This window comes from Ovis canadensis, chromosome 2 (assembly GCF_042477335.2).
Source record: "Ovis canadensis isolate MfBH-ARS-UI-01 breed Bighorn chromosome 2, ARS-UI_OviCan_v2, whole genome shotgun sequence".
Taxonomy (NCBI): Eukaryota; Metazoa; Chordata; class Mammalia; order Artiodactyla; family Bovidae; genus Ovis; species Ovis canadensis.
Window position 1 is genome coordinate 252,777,271 of NC_091246.1, and position 17,916 is coordinate 252,795,186.

Sequence of the window (17,916 nt, forward strand, 5' to 3'; positions counted from 1 at the left end):
AGAGCGAGGACTGTCGATAAGAAACTTCCTGATTCTCATGGGAGGGGCTGAATTTGGAGCTTGGGGCATCCTTGAGAACCTTTGGTCATTGGTGTAGTCTCAGACACCTATGGATTCAAAACTCTTGGCGGAAACAGACCCTCACATATCCCACGTTTATTTGAAAGCAAAAGGAACGTCTGAGATGTGAGAAGCTGGAACCCTCCGGTCCTGGGGTGCAGCACGTGTGCTCTTGCCACTCCGGGCGGTGGAGTGTAACTCTCCCTCAGGGGCGTCGCCTCACCGAGAGGCTGGCTTCTTTGGGCCTGGTCTGCAGACAGTGGGAGCTGCGGTCCCTCCCCAGGGTTTCGCACACGGCAGTGGCCCGTGCTTTTGATAAAGCTCCTCTTGTGTGCATTGCACGTGTTTGCTTTCATCTGAGGATTGTTAAATATAAAGTGTATTTGGTGGACATGCTTATCAAGCCCTAACGTGAATTCATTATCACTGGGATCTCTTAGTGGTTGGTCCCTTTGGCAGGGGCAGGCAGCATTGAAGGCTACCAGTCTCATGATACAGTTTTGCCGATTCACGTGGTGATCATAGAATAGAAGTTAACTCCTGGAACAGAAGTTGTCAGCTGGGGGTGATTGTATTCCCCACCCCCACAGGGGCCCCGGGGCTGTGTCCAGAGACATATTTGGTTGTCACAGCTGGGAGGCCGCTGCTGGCCATCGGGCGATGGGAGCAGGATGGTGCTCAGCGTCTGTTGTGCAGAGGGTAGTTCCCCTCAGCAGAGAGTCATCTGGCCCAGAGTGTCAGTGGGTCATGCCAAGCTTGGGAAACCCTGGTCCAAAGTGTCTTCTTACGTTTCATACTTGTTTGACTTGAGTGGAACCGTTCTTTCAATAAGCACATTGCTTTTCAGATGCTGTCCCACAACCCAGATTCTACTGTGTCCTGTCCCCAGAAGCCTCAGAGGATGATTTGAACCGACTTGATTCTGTGGTACCCGGAATTTAAAAATCCCATTTTGCATGTGGGTTAGGTGGTGTCCACCAAAATCAGGCTATTAGGAGGAAAGGGAATGATGTAACTTTCTGTAAGGAGTGAATTTAGTCTGTACTAGGATTTGAGCTTTTTCTAAAAGGAAAATGTTGTTTTGAGATTTATTTGCTGGGCTCCAATTTGGCAGTAGGGGATGTCCTTCCTGGCAGTTGACACCTCTGACAGATTATTTCTAAAGACTGTCTGTGTTAGCCTTTTCACAGGCAGCTATTTTAACGGACAGAACAGTAGTTTCACTCCAGTGCCTGCACTTGTGTGCTCGCAGTATGATCCATAAGCTGGGCTGGTCCGTGAGGGGGACTCTTGCTGCAGTGAGGCATTAGTGACTATTGGGAGTGAGCTGCTCGCCAGTCCTGAGGCTAAGTGGTAGTGTATGGGTAGTAGGAAAAAATGTCACAAAGTAAGAGAAAACGATTAACTGTCTTTCTTGATATTAGGCCTGCGATGTCCTCTTCTCCAAGCTCGTCAAGTATGATGAGCTGTACGCTGCACTGACGTCCCTGCTGGCAGCTGGGTCCCAGCTTGACACAGTCAGGAGGAAGGAAAGCAAGACTGTGACAGCCCTGGTGAGGCCATGGCAGCCTGGGCTAAGGGAGAGCTGGGCACGCGTCTGGTTACTGGGGAGCAGTCTGCCAGGAATGTCCTCCTGGGATCTCGCAGCTGCTTTTGCTTTTCTTTTTGGTTAACATTGAGAGGAATGTGGCTTTGAGAGGAAGGGTCACCTCAGTTCTTATCTCTTTGAGTGCTGGTTGATGTTGGAAGCCACACACACGAGCTTTTTTTGTGGTCCCATGAGTGTGTCTTGTACCTGTAGAGTTCATAACGGCAGTTAAGGCCACAGAAGGGGCCTGCTGAAGGCAGTGTCTTGCTCTCTTTCAGTCAGTTGGTAAATTACTGGGGAGCCAGGGACTCAGAATTGCTTTCTTAGCCTGTGAAATGTACAGAATGTGGGACAGATTTTATATGTATGTAAAAGGTGTCTTTTACCATTTTTGGCTTTAGGTGTATTTTCTAGGAAGACCTAGTGAGCTGACTTAAGAGCCAAATCTCAGTTGAAAATTGGGACTGCACCCTGTTCTGCTTTAAAAATTATATTGATATTTGGATCAGTTTTTATTGTTAGGGAGATCTTGAAAGTGAAAGAGTGAAGTCGCTTAGTCGTTTCCGCATCTTTGCAACTCCATGGACTGTAGCCTACCAGGCTCCTCTGTCCATGGGATCTCCATGGGAGCTCTTGAGGCAGTACCAAAAACTCCTGCCTCTGAGATTGCTGTTTTTGCTTCTTGTAGGAAGCCTGTGCCCTTCAGTATTACTTCTTGATACTGTGGAGGATCCTGGGCATTTTGCCACCATCAAAAACTTACATGAACCAGTTGGCCATGAACTCGCCGGAGATGAGTGAGTGTGACATCCTGCACACCCTGCGGTGGTCGTCCCGCCTCCGGATCAGCTCCTATGGCAACTGGATAAAGGTGCTGCTGAGCCCGCTGCTGTGGGGTGGTAGTCAGCAGGCTCTGATGTGGGAAACTTAAGTGTAAGGCTGAGGGGGAAGCCTTAGACCCTGCCTGTTTTGCTCTCCTGAACACTTTTTTCTTGCTGTAAATAGGACCACCTTATCAAACAGGGAATGAAGGCTGAACATGCTGGTCCTCTCCTAGAACTGGCGTCCAGCAAGTGCAGCTCCGTGAAATACGACGTTGCCATTGTAGAGGAGTACTTTGCCCGACAGGTGTGTGAGCTTGGGGTCCGTACTGGCAGAGCTTGGCTTACACTGTGGGTTTGGTTTTTTTTTTTTTTTTTTTGCCACAACTAACTAAGATCTTGGGTCTCTTTTAAAGATCTCGTCCTTCTGTAGCATCGACTGTACCACCATCTTGCAGCTGCATGAAATTCCCAGCCTGCAGTCCATCTACACCCTGGACGCTGCTGTCTCCAAGGTCCAGGTCTCTCTGGACGAGCACTTCTCTAAGGTGGCCGCCGAGACCGACCCGCAGAAGTCCTCTGAGGTCACCAAGAACCTGCTGCCTGCCACGCTGCAGCTCATTGACACCTACGCCTCTTTCACCAGGTGGGGCGGGCCGCCTGCCCAGAGATGTCAGAGATGGGGAATATAAATGCTTGGGTGGTTTACTTTCCTGTGTAAATATTTTCTAGCATTTTTCTTGTAGGATGCAAAGAGAGGTAATGCAGTTTTTCCAAACACTATCTTTCCTGTTATTCACTGAGGCGAAGCTCTTTAAGCCTCATGGGACATAGGCAGAGAAGACGTTTCTCACTCATTCGTCTGTCTGGCTGGGTCGGGCCTCAGTTGCAGCCCTCGGGGCCGTCCTCGTGTCCTGGGGCTCCTTCGTTGCGGCGTGCGGGCTCCGGAGCCTGCGGGCTCCCTACTTGCAGCGTGTGGGCTCTCTGGTTGTGGTGCAGGGCTTAGTTGCCCTTTGCCACGTGGGGTCTTAGTTCCCCGACTAGGGGTCAAACCCTCGTCTCTTGCATTGCAAGGCAGATTCCTAACCACTAGACCACCAGGGACTTTGAAATCCTGAGGAAAACCTTTTCTTAATGAGTTAGAGAGTATTTTGAAACCCATTCCTTTCTATAATAAACATTGCAAATTGCACACCTGTAGACTTCTTTGTTTATTTTGCATAGTGTTTAAATATTTTAGAATTCATTTTCAGTGCATAAAAATTGGTAGTTTATTCACCATTCACAAGATGTCTGGCTTTTCTTCCATTGGAAGGATGGCAAAACTGTGCCTGTCTTCCCATGTGACAGAGCAAACTGCGGCTGAGGACTGGGTGCTTCTCCTTCGCTGTTCTGACCTGGCCCTTTTTCGCTCACTTGCTTTTACTGGTCCCTGTAGGATTTTACTCTCCAGTTCCTGTTTTATGGGACGTTGTTGCTGACAGGGACTTGGAGCATTGTAAAACTTCACCTGTCTTTCACTGTGAATGCCTTGCAGTGGACAGAGGACTGTCGCTTGAGGCAGACTGTTTGGACAGGTGTGAGCAGTAACCTTGAGCAGCAACGACGAGTGCTCGCTATGGGCCAGCTAGGGCTCCAGGCGCGGGGGCATAGCAGCCAGCAGCGCCGATGAGCCAGCGCCCTGTGAGAGTGTCGGGGCGCGAATCGGCCCATGGCTGACAGCACACGTTCCTGAGGTGTTGTTTGTTTGTTTTTTAAAGAAAAAAAGAATACTTCTCAGAGCCTGTGATATGTACAACGCCTGAGGCCAGGACAAGTAGGGTAGATAATGTTTTGTGAGCATTTCCAAGGATGGCATGTACCCAAAGGGGCAGGCACTGTCAGCTACATTTAGAGGATCAGGAAACTGAGCTACAGGTTCTCCATTTGTCTAGGGTTGTTTTTTTCCCTAACCAGAATGTCACTAGGTTCCTTCAGCTTTGGCATATAGCTCCCTCTTTTTCCCTCCAGAGCCTATTTGCTACAGAACTTTACTGAGGAGGGATCCACGGAAAAGCCTTCCCAGGAGAAATTGCGCGGCTTTGCTGCGGTTTTGGCTATCGGCTCTAGTAGGTGCAAGGCGAACACTCTGGGTAAGTGAGCGTGCTTTTGAATAAGACTGGTAATGCTGGTGTGGCTGGTAGTGCTGCTCCTCTCCCTGGCTGCCTGTTTACCACATTTACCATTTATTGGGATCTTCCTGTGTGTCAAGCATTGACATAGGTTGATCTGTTTTGACCTTTGCAGTAATCCTATGAGGTAAGTTTTATTATCATCCCCCATTACCCATTAGGAAACTGAGACTTAGGCTATTTGCCCATATCCTACATTTTGCAAGTGGCAGAGCTGGAATCCAAGCCAAGATCAGTTGGTACCAAGGTGTTAAGCTCTTTGACTGTTGGAAAGATCTTTGTTCTCCTTTCCATTTATAGAGATTAGGAAGACTATTGAGCTACTGCTTTGTGCTTGGGAAAACATCTTCCTTGTGTTAGGAATGGTCTGATAGAAATTTGGGATGGGAAATCAGAAGGACTTGAGCAGGATTGGCGTTAAGTGTGATAGTTACCCTTTAAAATGTACAGGCATTTGTATATTCCTGCATTTCAAGGTTTAAGTACCCTTTTAATGTTCAGATAGTCTCACTTTTAGAAATTTAATTTCATTACTTCATTGACTACTGTTCTTAATGTGCACTAATGTTCCCTGCCCTCAAGATCTGTGTTACGGAGAAAAGAGATGGAAGTGCTGCCTGTTCGTAGAGGGTCTGGATGTTGTGTAGTGACTCACCCTCACTTTGCGTCTTGTGTTCAGTTGTCTTCTTTACTCCAAGGTTAGAGAGTGAATATGAGGGGCAGTGAGAATCTTATAATTGAGATTGTTAGTTGTTAAGCAGTTAGTAGTTTCTTGGACATGGTGCTGCTTTTAAACACGCTTCTAAGCTCTCTTAGTAATTATTTTGACAACCTGGGCTATAGTGTGTTTCTCTCTGCATTTGGGGTTGGCTTTTAAAATGCTGTGTGTCCTTCTCTCTCTCTCTCTTTCTTGTGATGATTCCTTGTCCTTTCTGTTGCCTCCAGGTCCAACGCTGGTTCAGAATCTACCATCATCAGTTCAGACTGTGTGTGAATCCTGGAACAATATCAGCACCAACGAGTTTCCCAACATTGGGTCCTGGGTGAGTGTCCATCTGTCCGGGAGTAGAACTTTGGAGCCCTGTTTGGTTTCTGCGTTCTGTTCTTATTCTTTAGGCTTAAGCTGGCTCCCGAGAGATCTTACCGTGCCGCAGTAGTAGTTGCTGTGGCTGAGCCCGTAGTCAGGTCCTTGAATTACCCAAATGATACTCATCATCACTTTGCCAGGAATAAGAAGTATGTAATTGTGTTATAGGATAGCCACTTTATTACAGCAATACAGGGCTGTGAATAGCATATGTCCATCTATACACTGTTGTTTTCACTGAGTCTAGGCTGCAGTACTAAATGGTCTGTGGCTGGTTGAATCCATGGATGTGGAACTGCACGTACGGAGGGCTAACTGTAATGTATACATGGATTTTCGACTGCATGGATGGTCAACACCCCAACCCCTGTGGTATTCGAGGATCAACTGCTAGGACCCTCAGGCTCTTCATCTGTTAAACACTGGGAGGTGAAGATCAAGGATATTAGATGGAAAGTGCCTAGCACATTTTCTGGCACGTGGATTGTCAGTAAATGTTAACTGTTTCCTTTCCCTTTTAGGTTCTATGTCAAGAACCTGCCCCTTCTGCCATAATTTTATGGGGCAGCATTTAAGTTCTCTGGGCTTTCAGAAGACTGCTGAAGCTTCTGTCAGTCCCCTTGACCTTCCCGTGTGCCGTCCTCAGACTAACCTCTGTTAACAGATTATTGTGTTATTCCAGTTCTTTGGGAAAACCAAGTGTTATAATCTTATTATCCTTGCTTTGTAATCGTGACCTCTATTTACATCACCCGGAGCTGTAGTGCAAGGATAATTAAGATATTTGTAATGGGGAATCAGATGCATTGTGAAATCCTGATCTTTCCCTTATTAGAGGCAAACAAGCATAGTTTTAATATTAAATATAATATATCCTAATTCTTTGAAAAGTGGTATTGGGTGTCTTAACTTTGTAGTAACTAAATTTTAGCTCAACTTTACCTTTTCTGTTTCAAAGACCTGGTTTCCTTGTGGCTGCGCCGGCTCCTCCTTGCTGTGCGGGCTTCTCTCTAGTTGCAGTGAGGGGGATGGCCCTTTGCTGTGGCACGCAGGCTCCTCGTTGCGGTGGCTTCCCTTATGGAGCTCGGGCTCTGGGGGATACAGGCCTCAGGAGCTGGGCTCCCAGGCTCTCCGGCACAGACTCAGTAGTGGTGGCACGTGGGCTGAGCTGCTCCCGGGCGTGTGGGGTCCTTCTGGACTAGGGTTCGAACCAGTGTATGCTGCACTGTGAGGTGGATACTAAACCGCTGAGCCACCAGGGTTGCCCTTTTAAAATTTTAACTCGTACTAACTAAAATTTGGTCACTGCTTCCTTCATTCACTCTGCTCCACTCCCTTCATTCACTCCGCTCCACTCCCTTCATTCACTCCGTTCCACTTTCCTTCCCAGGGTGACTCAGAGTGTATATTGAATGGAGTCCCTGTCTGTGAACCCCAGTGGGGTCTTCGATTTTTTCTTTGCTCGTGTAAGCATCTGGAGATGGATGGTCTCTCCATTTATGTCTGCTTTGCCTCCTTTCAGCGCAACGCCTTTGCCAATGACACCGTCCCTTCTGAGAGCTACATCAGTGCTGTGCAGGCTGCCCACCTGGGAACGCTCTGTGGCCAGAGTCTGCCCCTGGCTGCGTCCCTGAAGCACACCCTCCTCTCCCTGGTCAGGCTGACTGGAGACCTCATAGTGTGAGTACCAGCTGCGTAGCCCTGAGTGCTCTTCGCGCCTGCGCTCTGTCATAGCTGCAGGAAGACAGCGAGAGTTACATTAACTGCGTGGTAGTGCTTGTTTTGCCTGCTTCTATAGCAGAGAGAGCCTGTGGCTTTAGAGTGTGAGTGTCTCCCTGGAAGGATTTTGAACGTAGATGTGGAGGGCACCAGAGGACCTCCCCCTCTTTATGTGTAGAGTGTTTCAGAAAAAACACGCTGGCTTTAAATCATACTGTGACGTGGAAGTGCTCTGGGTTTAAGTTTTAAGGTGACAATGACGTATTTGAGGTCATGCTTCTCCAGGTTCATTGCAGAGCTCGGACATTGCCAGCGTGGGGACTAGGGCAGGCTTCCTGTACATGGGTCACGAGTAAAGTCTTGTGTCTCATTGCCTTAAAAGTGATCCAGATTCCTGCCAGTTCTTCTAGAAAGGTTGTCTTGGAGGGTTACTAGCTTAGGTTGCAGTAAATTTTCCTTTCTAAGTATTACAGAATACATCTTATGTAGTTAATTTAATGTTTTAATGAGTGGATTTTTCAAATGGAAATGATTTTAACTTCTGATACAGTGATGAGAAAGGAGACCATGAAGTAGCAAGACTGTGCCTGTGTGAAAAACAACTGTCCCGGGAAAAAAGCCCTTCTCAAGAAATGGCTGGATTGCCCTCTCCTCCCCTTGCAGCTGTTCAGAGTACATTCACTGATTAGATTCTGTTTTCTTTGCTGAAGCTGGTCCGATGAGATGAACCCGGCACAAGTAATCCGGACACTGCTCCCCCTTCTTCTGGAGTCGAGCACTGAGAGTGTGGCTGAGATCAGCAGCAACTCCCTGGAGCGCGTCCTGGGCCCCGCGGAGTCTGATGAGTTCTTGGCTCGTGTGTATGAGAAGCTCATCACCGGCTGTTACAACATTTTGGCCAACCACGCGGACCCCAATAGGTGAGCCCGACTGGGGAGAGGCTGCCGGTCCCTGTGGCTTCCTGCTACTCCCGGTAAAAGACACCAGCACTTGCTTCTCTCTGTCATTCATTAACAGCCTACAGTTGTGCCTTTTTGAAAAATTAAGTTTTGGTCATGTTGGTTACACTGGCTCTTTGCTGCTGCGCATGGGCTTTCTCTAGTTGCTGGGGAGCTGGCAGGTGGCTCCTCTTCGCTGCTGTGCGAGGACTTCCTGTTGCAGTGGCTTCTCATTGTGGAGCATGGGTTCTAGGGCGCGGGGATTTCAGTAGTTAGGTCTCAGGCTTAGTTGACCCAAGGGATGTGGGATCTTAGTTCCCAGACCAGGGATTGAACTTGTGTCCCCTACATTGGCAGGTGCATCCTTGATCCCTGGGCCACGAGGGAAGTCTCTGGTTGTGCTTTTTAATAGAAAGTTCTGTGTTTGTGTTCATTTTGCCTTCTTGAGGACACATACGGAAACTTACTTGGAATCCTCTCCTGTGATTCATCCTTAGGAACAAGCACGCTGCACTAGATGTGGTGATGTGTGCAAAGGAGCTTGACACAGTCTCTAACATTTTTGCCACTGTGCTTGTGAGATAAATGTTCTGCGGCATGAAGGTGGTCTCATTGCGCTCTTTGACCATGCTGGTGTAGGCCACGTTGATGTAGGCGAGTCTTAAAAGAGCAGTTGAGTACAGTTGTATCCCACTGAGAACTATATAGATAAACGGTTCCAGGTATTGGGATTTTCTGCCTTCTTCTTGTCAAGCAATCCAGGTTTTCACCAGAGGCTGCTGCTTTTTTTCCCTCTCTCCCTACTTCTCTTTTGTCACTCCTCCCTGCCTGCGAAGGCGGGAGACGTAGGTTCAGTTCCTGGGTCAGGAAGATCCCCTGGAGGAGGACGTGGCAACCCACTCCAGTACTCTTGCCTAGAGAAACCCATGGACAGAGGAGCCTGGGGGCCGCAGCCCATGGGGTCGCAGAGAAAAGTGACGTAGCATGCCTGCGTCTCCCACTTCCCTTACGCCCTCTCTCCCCCTCCAGTTCTTCCCTCCCTTCCCTCCTCTTCCTGATAGTTTGAGATAACAGCTCTGGTTCTTTGAACTCTTAGCTACTGACTGCATCACTTATCTCAGATTTTAGGAATTTTTTGTTCTATTGCAGTTTTAATTCCTCATTTATTTAGCAGCTGCTGTATGCCAGGGTTTATGCCAAGCTTTGACAAAATAAAACTAAATATTGCCCTCAAGGTGTAGCTGTAAATAGGCTTAGGATTTTTTTTAATAGTTTAAAATTGGGTTTTTTAAAATATATTTTAAAACCTTACTTTCGGCTGTGCTGGGTCTCTGTCGCTGTGTGGGCTTTCTCTGGTTGTGGGGAGTGGGGGCTGCTCTCTGCCTGTGGTTCGTGGGCTTCTCCTTGTGGCGGCTTCTCCTGTCGGGGGCACAGGATCCAGGGTGCTTGGGCTTCAGCAGTTGCGGCTTGTGGGCTTAGGAGTTGCACCTCCTGGGCTCCAGAGCACAAGCTCAGTGGTTGTGGTGCATGGGCTGAGTTGTCCCATGGCAGGTGGGGTCTTCCCAGACCAGCAATCGAACCCGTGTCCCCTGCATCGGCAGGTGGGTTCTTTACTGCTGAGCCACCAGGGAAAGCCATAGACTTCTGAATTTTTAAAGGTAGTATTAGGACATCAAAGCAGCCCTTGTTTCTATAGTTAATTTTTCTTTTGGATTTTCAGTGGACTCGATGAATCCATCTTAGAGGAATGTCTCCAGTATTTGGAAAAGCAGCTGGAGAGCAGCCAGGCTCGTAAAGCTATGGAGGAATTTTTCTCTGACAGGTGAGCTCCGTTGCGTTCTTCTCAGTGAGGGTTTCTGAATGCCTTCCGGAAGCAAGGACTGTGTTGACCTGGTTGCTCTCTCGGGAAATACAAAAGCCTGCTTAGATGTTTGTACTTCCGGGAGGACTGGTTAGCTGCTGGCGCCTTGAGGTTATTGGTGAAGGGGGTTGTTTTTGACTCGCTGGCATTGTTGACTCACAGGTGACAGTTCTCCTAGAGGGGATGAGATTGTGAGGAAATAGAAGAGGGTGCTTTTTATGTGACACTTAACATGATTCTTCTATTTTTTTCCCCTCCTGCCTTTCAGTGGAGAACTTGTGCAGATCATGATGGCAACAGCCAATGAGAACCTCTCTGCTAAATTCTGTAACCGAGTTTTGAAATTCTTCACTAAACTCTTCCAGCTGAGTGAGTGGCAGCTTTTAATAATCTTCTTAGGGGAACTTTGATGTCCAGCTAATGACTGTGCCTATCTTCTGCCCGAGTGTAACTACGGCAGGAGAATGCTAACAAGTGGAGAGAATTCCTCAGAGAAAGTTTGGAAGGAAGTCGAAGGCTTGCTTGGAGCCTTTCCCCCTTCCCTGGCTCACGGTCTGGGCCTCTTCCCTCCCCCCGCCCTCCTTCACTGACTGTCGCCTCTCGCTCTGTCCCCAGCGGAGAAGAGCCCTAACCCGAGCCTCCTGCGTCTCTGCGGCTCCCTGGCCCAGCTGGCTTGCGTGGAGCCTGCGCGTCTCCAGGCATGGCTCACCCGCATGACTGCATCGCCCCCCAAAGATTCCGATCAGCTGGACGTGATCCAGGAGAACAGGCAGCTGCTGCAGCTGCTGACCACCTACATTGTTCGGGAAAACAGGTAGCGCGCCCGCGCTCATATCACGCGTTCCGACAGCCCCAGCAACAGGGCGAGAGTGTTTGCAGCTGTGCTTCCTTCAGCCGCAGTCAGTCCTGAAGCATTTGCAGCGATCCCGCAGCCCCCTCTCGATAGACTCAAGGACTCTAGCGTACCTCCTTGATTTTTCCCCTGAGGAAACTTCTGCAGTGGCTTCTCCTGGCAGTTGTAACACGTGTGATTGTTTTATGGTCTAGCAGCCCAAGTGCACGACTTGGCTTAGTGAGTGGTCATGCATTTAACGCTTAATTGTAAACGCTTCCTAGAAATTCTGAATTCTTACAAATTCAATACTGAGTCCTACTGAATATTTACCAGTGCGCTGTTTCTTTTCTACCAGTCAAGTTGGGGAAGGTGTGTGTGCTGTGCTCTTGGGCACCTTGATCCCCATGGCAACAGAGATGCTGGCCAACGGTGATGGGACCGGTTTCCCTGAACTCATGGTTGTCATGGCTACCCTGGCGGGTGCAGGTCAAGGTGCTGGCCATCTTCAGCTTCATAATGCTGCTGTGGACTGGCTGAGTAGATGGTAAGAAGATGAAATGGGAGGGTTGCATCTGTATGTGACACTGTTGCTCTCAAGGGGGATAGTTAATTGCAGGCTATTTTTTTTGTAGCTCAGAGTGAGTACAAAAGAAACTTGAAGCTCTGTCTTTTTATTGGGGATTATTCACTGCAGATTCAGTCAGTTCACTTTAGATTTAATCTCTGCTCTTTTATTAGTAGAGTTTCTTATTCATTATTCCTAGAAGTCTTGGGAAAGTGTACCAACTATCTCTGATAGGAACAGAACCCCCTAATCGCTGATGACCCATATAATTTCCAAAGAATGCCTGTATTCACTTTGTCTACAAATTGATGCAAGATCCATGGAAATGCTTCCGTTCTTTGGTTCCTTAGATGATTTTGTGTCCCATCTCCCCCGCTTTTTTTTATTTGGCAGCAAGAAGTACCTGTCCCAGAAGAACGTGATTGAAAAACTGAACGCCGGCGTCATGCATGGAAAGGTGAGGGTGAGGGGCGGCGGCGGCCAGGGAGCGATGGAAGTCCCGTTGCTGTTGGTTTCTGTCCCTGGAGCCCCTGCAGAGGGGAGGCCCAGGGTCTCAAAGGCCTCGAAGTGTGCCAGTGCCAAGGGCACACCCACAGTCCTCTTCTTGGGGCAGGAAGTGAGCCCGAGGAAATGCTCTGCAAACAGACATCCAGCAGAATCCTTCTTAAAACAGTGAATTTCTGCCATTTTTAGATATTGGCATTCTCTGGGAAATTGTTCGCTGCTCCTGCATCGGAATTGTGTGCTTGAGTGTCAAACGTGGGTTAGCGTTTACCTCCGCATCTCCAGTCCAGATGCTAGAATTGTTCACGTTATCTGGAGGCTCAGGCCACTGTGCTGAGAAGAAGGGTGGCAACTGGCAGAAACCTTGCATTCGAGCATTTTCTCGCTCCACCCAACCTGCGAGCCTGTCATTGTGGCTAATTTAAATGTTTTTCACTAATGGTTAAAAAAATGATTATGGCAGGGAAAAAAGCCAATGAGAGTTTACTCATGCTTTAATGTAGTCTTTTTATCTCTTTTCTTGAGGTGTAATTGACATAGAGTGTTAGTTTCAGGTTTACACTGTAGTGATTTAATGTTTGTATACATTGCAAAATGATCCAAGTCTAGTTAGTATCCATCTCCATACATAGTTAAGTTAGTATCCGTCTCCATACATAGTTAGATTAGTATCCATCTCCATACATAGTTAGATTAGTATCCGTCTCCATACATAGTTAGATTAGTATCCGTCTCCATACATAGTTAAACTTTTTTCCTTGTAGTGAGAACTTTCAAGACCTACTCTCTTGGCCACTTTCAGATATGCATACATTAGCATTAACTCTAGTCTCCATGCTTGGCATCTCCTCTCCATGGCTTGCCTATTTTATGACTGGAAGTTTGTCTTTTGACTCACATCACCCGCCTCACTGAATCGCCCTCCTACCCCCGGCCTCTGGAACCACCACTCCGTTCTCTGTGTCAGTCTAGTTTTTCCTGAAGTGATTTTTGTGTCTGTTTCAACTTTATTCTCCTGGTTTATGTGGTACTTCATTTTATAAAATTTTAAAAAATATATTCATTTATTTAGCTGTGCTGGGTCCTTGTTGCTGCTTGGGCTTTCTCTAGTCACCGCAAGCAGGGGCTGCTCTCTGGGATCAGTGGCCTCTCTTGCCGTGGAAGCTGGGCCCCGGGGCTCGAGGGCTCCGGCAACTGCGGCTCCCAGGCTCTAGGGCACAGGCTCAGTAGCTGTGGCCCCCGCGCTCATTTGCTCCGTGGCTTGTGGGATCTTCCTGGATCAGGGACCAAACCCATGTCTGCTGCATTGGCAGGTGGATTCTTTACTACTGAATCGCCAGGGAAGCCCTATTTTATGATTTTTAAAGAGTCGTCTTTGTGCTTAAGGGGTGAATCATACTGATGGCATACAGTTTCTTTATTTTTTAAAGTTTTAAAGTTTTGGTCACGCCATGCAGCATATGGACTCTTAGTTCCCTGACCAGAGGTCAGACCTACATCCCTTGCATTGGAAGTGCTGAATCCTAACCACTGGCCCCCCAGGGGAGTCCCTGTGCAGTTTATTGACCAGCTACTTGCTGTTGCGTGTGAAGAGCTAAGGAAATAGATAATTAAGACATGCTATTTTTCTTCTCTGCTTTTTGTGCTGTTCCTTGAGCTTTATTGGAAAAAGCGTGAGAAAACACAGTTTGCATGGTGATGGAATGTGGAGAGCTGACCTTTCGTGGTGTGGTGGTCTTCTTTATAGCACGTGATAGTCCTCGAGTGCACGTGCCACATTATGGCTTACTTGGCCGATGTCACCAATGCCCTGAGCCAGAGCAACGGCCAGGGGCCGAGTCACCTCTCCGTGGATGGCGAGGAGCGGGCGATCGAGGTGGACTCCGACTGGGTGGAGGAGCTGGCAGTGGAAGAGGAAGACTCCCAGGCCGAGGACTCAGTAAGTGGAGTGACCACCACAGTCATGGCTGACCGGCACTCGCAGAGCTCACGTTACCAGGCCTTTGGCCTTCTGTTTTGGCCCCTGTGCACTTCAGGGCTCTTCCCAGTCCTTGTCGCGTATTCCGAGCTTTCATGACTAATGCCAGGCTGATTTTCCAGGCCTGCAGAACAAGTCGTAGGACTCTAACCTCTGAGAGGAAGGACCCTTAAAAACAAGCCTGGGCCTTCTTCCCTCTAGAGGCACTTGGGCTGCCGTTCCCACTGGTTGTTGCGTCCAGAATGGAGTTTCTGTGATGAGTTTTTCAGGCGGATGGTGTGAGCTGCGTTGTAGAGGAAGCGTAAGGTTTATTTTTTTCTTAGCCACAAAACCTGAAGGTCTTATCTGAAATTGGATCACATTTATAGCCTGCAAGCTCTCCCCAGCTGGAATAGGTTTCTACGAGTCATTTATGAAGTCAGTGGTTTATTTTCCATAGGGTGTGTTTTTATGGGTGCCTGTGTGGAAGGATGTATTTCTGATTTAAAAAATTTATTATCTTTGAAGGATGAAGATTCTCTTTGCAATAAACTCTGCACTTTTACCATCACTCAGAAAGAATTCATGAACCAGCATTGGTAAGAGTAGTTTTTCCTTTTTGGTGGGGCTTTCCAGGCCGTTGATTTTGGGGACTTCTGGACTCATTGCCTGGTTCTTATTCTTTCTAGGTACCACTGTCACACTTGCAAAATGGTTGATGGGGTGGGTGTGTGCACAGTATGTGCCAAAGTATGCCACAAGGATCATGAGATTTCCTATGCCAAATATGGATCCTTCTTCTGTGACTGTGGAGCCAAAGAAGATGGCAGCTGTTTGGTGAGAAATTAGAACATTCCCTTGGCTCTAAAGGGTGACTTGTTAGTGATACAGATGTGTAAGCCAAACTGGGAACTTCCCACGTCACCTTCATGGTGTCCTGGGTCTAGGACCAAGTTCTGGTTCTGTCAGTGATCAGTTGTATAGTCATGGCCTAAACACTTCACTTAGGATAGTAGAACTTGCAGTATCCTTAGAGATCTTGCAGTGTTATCAAAGACCCTACCCCAATTTTAAGACCTGTCATTATGAGTGGGTAAAGTGTTAGCTATTAGGGGAATACCACAAAGATTAGAATTCAGGCTTTTGGATATTCTTTAAATGGTTAGCCAGTCTCCCCTTTGAGTCAGATTTTTCCTCCGAGATCTTAGGCAGTATTTCATCTGCGCTTGTGACAAGAAATTGGGGGCCTCTGACATTTCCTGTCCCTAGGCTTTGGTGAAGCGAACTCCCAGCAGTGGCATGAGCTCCACCATGAAGGAGTCAGCATTTCAGACTGAGCCCAGGGCTTCAGAGAGTCTCGTGCGCCACACCAGCACCGCCCCGGCGGACAAGGCCAAGGTCACCATCAGCGACGGAAAGGGTGCTGACGAAGAGAAGCCCAAGAAGAGCAGCCTGTGCCGCACCGTGGAGGGCTGCCGGGAGGAGCTGCAGAACCAGGTGGGGCCTGGTGGGAGGAGCTGCAGAGCCGGGTGGGGCCTGGTGGGAGGGGCTGCAGAGCCCGGTGGGCTCTGGCGGTGCACAGCACGGGAGCAGAGCGTGGAGCCTGGCACAGCGCTCTCCTTCCCATTCCACCAGTGGTTATTTTGTCCTCCAAGGTTACTGATATCCATCATGTGAATAGCAGTCGTGTGTGTGGTCAATCACTGCTTCACAGGGAGTCTGTGGCTGAGGATGTTTGGGGGTTTGTGTGAAGGTGTGTGATGCTCCGGGGCACCCTTTCTTGGCGCAGGCCCCTCATCTGCAGCACAAGACACAGAAAGCAGTGGGTGGTCGTCGGGTGGTGGTCGTCTCAGTCTCCCAAGTGGTGCGTGACTGGACCCACATTAGATGTCTCACTGAGCGCGGTGTGTGTGTGGAAGCAGTGCTTATCAGCATGGGGCCCCTGGTTTAGTGGCCCAGTCGCATGCTGACTGGGATCAAATCCAGTGCTCAGACAGAGGGAAGTGAGGGCTGGAGCACATAGCTCAAGTGGGGAAGCGGGGTCCTGGGTTCCGTAGGTCGCTACTGGCAAGATGACGCTGACGAGTGTGACCCGTCCTTTTTTTTCACTTGTGTATTTGGATTTTTCTCAGGCCAATTTCTCCTTCGCTCCTCTCGTGTTAGACATGCTCAGTTTCCTCATGGATGCCATTCAGACCAACTTCCAGCAGGCGTCCGCGGTGGGGAGTAGCAGCCGGGCCCAGCAGGCCCTCCGGGAGCTGCACACGGTGGACAAGGCTGTCGAGATGACAGACCAGCTGATGGTGAGTGGCCGGCGTCGGGGCCGGGGCCCTGGGGAGCCAGCACGCCCACTGGGCAGCCAGAGGGCGCTCGGTGCTCCGAGACGCACCCTAGAGAGTCACCCGTGGGCGTTCAGAACCTAGGCTGTAAGAACCCATGACGCCCAATGTGAAAAACGGCATGTGAGGTGTGTCTTCTAATGAAGGGGATGGAAGGTCACTTGGACCAACAGCGCATAAGTCTCCTTTTCAGTTCACGTAAATATGTGAACCCCTGTGTGTGAGGAGTGACGTTTGGGGGCAATCTCAGTGGCCAGGAGTGTCTTCTGTGCTAAAGACCTCCCTACTGGGTCTTCTCCCTCAAGGCTCGTATTGCATCCAGAAGCAGTGCTTGTCCTCCTCGGCTTAGAGCCTGTTAGGTTGTCTTCCTTTCGTTCTTGCTGTGACGTGGGTGCTAAGTTCTAAGTCGTCGTCCACTGTGCGCCTGCTGCCCAGCGCTGACTGGAGGACTCCTGGAGTGGTCTGCTCAGCCTCTTGAGCAGCTGTGTCTCTGGTGGGCCAGGGGTTAAGCCGCCTGCCAAGGCAGGGAACGTGGCTTTGATCCCTGGTCTGGGAACCGACAGCCCCCATGTGGGAGCAGCTAAGGCCGTGTGCTGTGATTACCGAAGCCCGCAAGCCTGGAGCCTGTGGTCCAGAGCGGGAGAAGCCCTGCAGCGAGAAGGCCGAGCACCGAGCAGGAAGTAGCCCTTGTTCACCACGACTGGAGGAAGCCTGTGTGCGGCAGAGGAGATCCAGAGCAGCCAGAGTGAAAGGAGAAAGGAAACTCCCGCACTTCTGGAAGGATAGCATAACAACGAGTGAGGCGCACGGATAGATCTCACAGGGTGCCTGCTTCTGAGGGCAACACGGTCACTTGGTAGCACACACACAGACAGACACACAGATATTCTGACGTTTCATTGAAAATCGGTCACCATTGGGGATTCCCTAGGGTTCCAGTCATTCGGACTCTGTGCTTCCACTGCAGGGGGTCTGCGTTTAATCCCTGGTCAGGGAGCTAAGATCCTGCAATGGCCAACCTCCCTCCCCTAAAAATCAGTCACAGTTTTAGAGCAGTGGTTTTAGACTTGCAGATGTTAAAGATGGAACTAGAAAAATATTGGGATGGTGTTGGTGATCCATAAGGTTGCTGACTTTTAATTTTATTGGGGTAAATCAATGAAAAAAAAACACACTATCATCATTATCGTTTCATTTTTTAAAAGGGCATTTTGGGAATTCCGTGGTGGTCCAGTGGTTAGGGTTCAGTGCTTTCACTGTTGAGGGCCCGGGTTCGATCCCTGGTTGGAGAACCGATATCCTACAAGCTGTGTGGCGTGGCCTAAAAGAAAAGACAGAGGTGCTTTTTAACACTTAAAAAAATCAGCACTTAAGTTAACTTAGTTCTGTGCAGCACTTACTGCATTGTTCTTACTGGACTGGCAGTAATTTTGGTGAATTAACTCTCCGTGGGTTAGAAATCGGAAGCCAT

The 17,916-nt window shown here is 48.9% G+C and overlaps 1 protein-coding gene across 3 annotated transcripts in view; it reads left to right on the forward strand.

The window, feature by feature from the left end:
• Positions 1 to 17,916, forward strand: part of UBR4 (ubiquitin protein ligase E3 component n-recognin 4) — a 131,301-nt gene that overhangs the window by 31,530 nt on the left and 81,855 nt on the right. For all 3 annotated transcript variants that reach the window (XM_069579255.1, XM_069579258.1, XM_069579256.1), the window contains exons 21-39: positions 908 to 987; positions 1,485 to 1,613; positions 2,337 to 2,519; positions 2,654 to 2,776; positions 2,886 to 3,115; positions 4,480 to 4,601; positions 5,586 to 5,683; positions 7,250 to 7,407; positions 8,157 to 8,366; positions 10,105 to 10,206; positions 10,514 to 10,614; positions 10,861 to 11,059; positions 11,436 to 11,624; positions 12,039 to 12,102; positions 13,897 to 14,088; positions 14,635 to 14,705; positions 14,796 to 14,943; positions 15,376 to 15,603; positions 16,239 to 16,409. In XM_069579255.1, the coding sequence (XP_069435356.1) occupies positions 908 to 987; positions 1,485 to 1,613; positions 2,337 to 2,519; positions 2,654 to 2,776; positions 2,886 to 3,115; positions 4,480 to 4,601; positions 5,586 to 5,683; positions 7,250 to 7,407; positions 8,157 to 8,366; positions 10,105 to 10,206; positions 10,514 to 10,614; positions 10,861 to 11,059; positions 11,436 to 11,624; positions 12,039 to 12,102; positions 13,897 to 14,088; positions 14,635 to 14,705; positions 14,796 to 14,943; positions 15,376 to 15,603; positions 16,239 to 16,409 (2,798 nt within the window). The remainder of the gene's footprint in view (positions 1 to 907; positions 988 to 1,484; positions 1,614 to 2,336; positions 2,520 to 2,653; positions 2,777 to 2,885; positions 3,116 to 4,479; positions 4,602 to 5,585; positions 5,684 to 7,249; positions 7,408 to 8,156; positions 8,367 to 10,104; positions 10,207 to 10,513; positions 10,615 to 10,860; positions 11,060 to 11,435; positions 11,625 to 12,038; positions 12,103 to 13,896; positions 14,089 to 14,634; positions 14,706 to 14,795; positions 14,944 to 15,375; positions 15,604 to 16,238; positions 16,410 to 17,916) is intronic.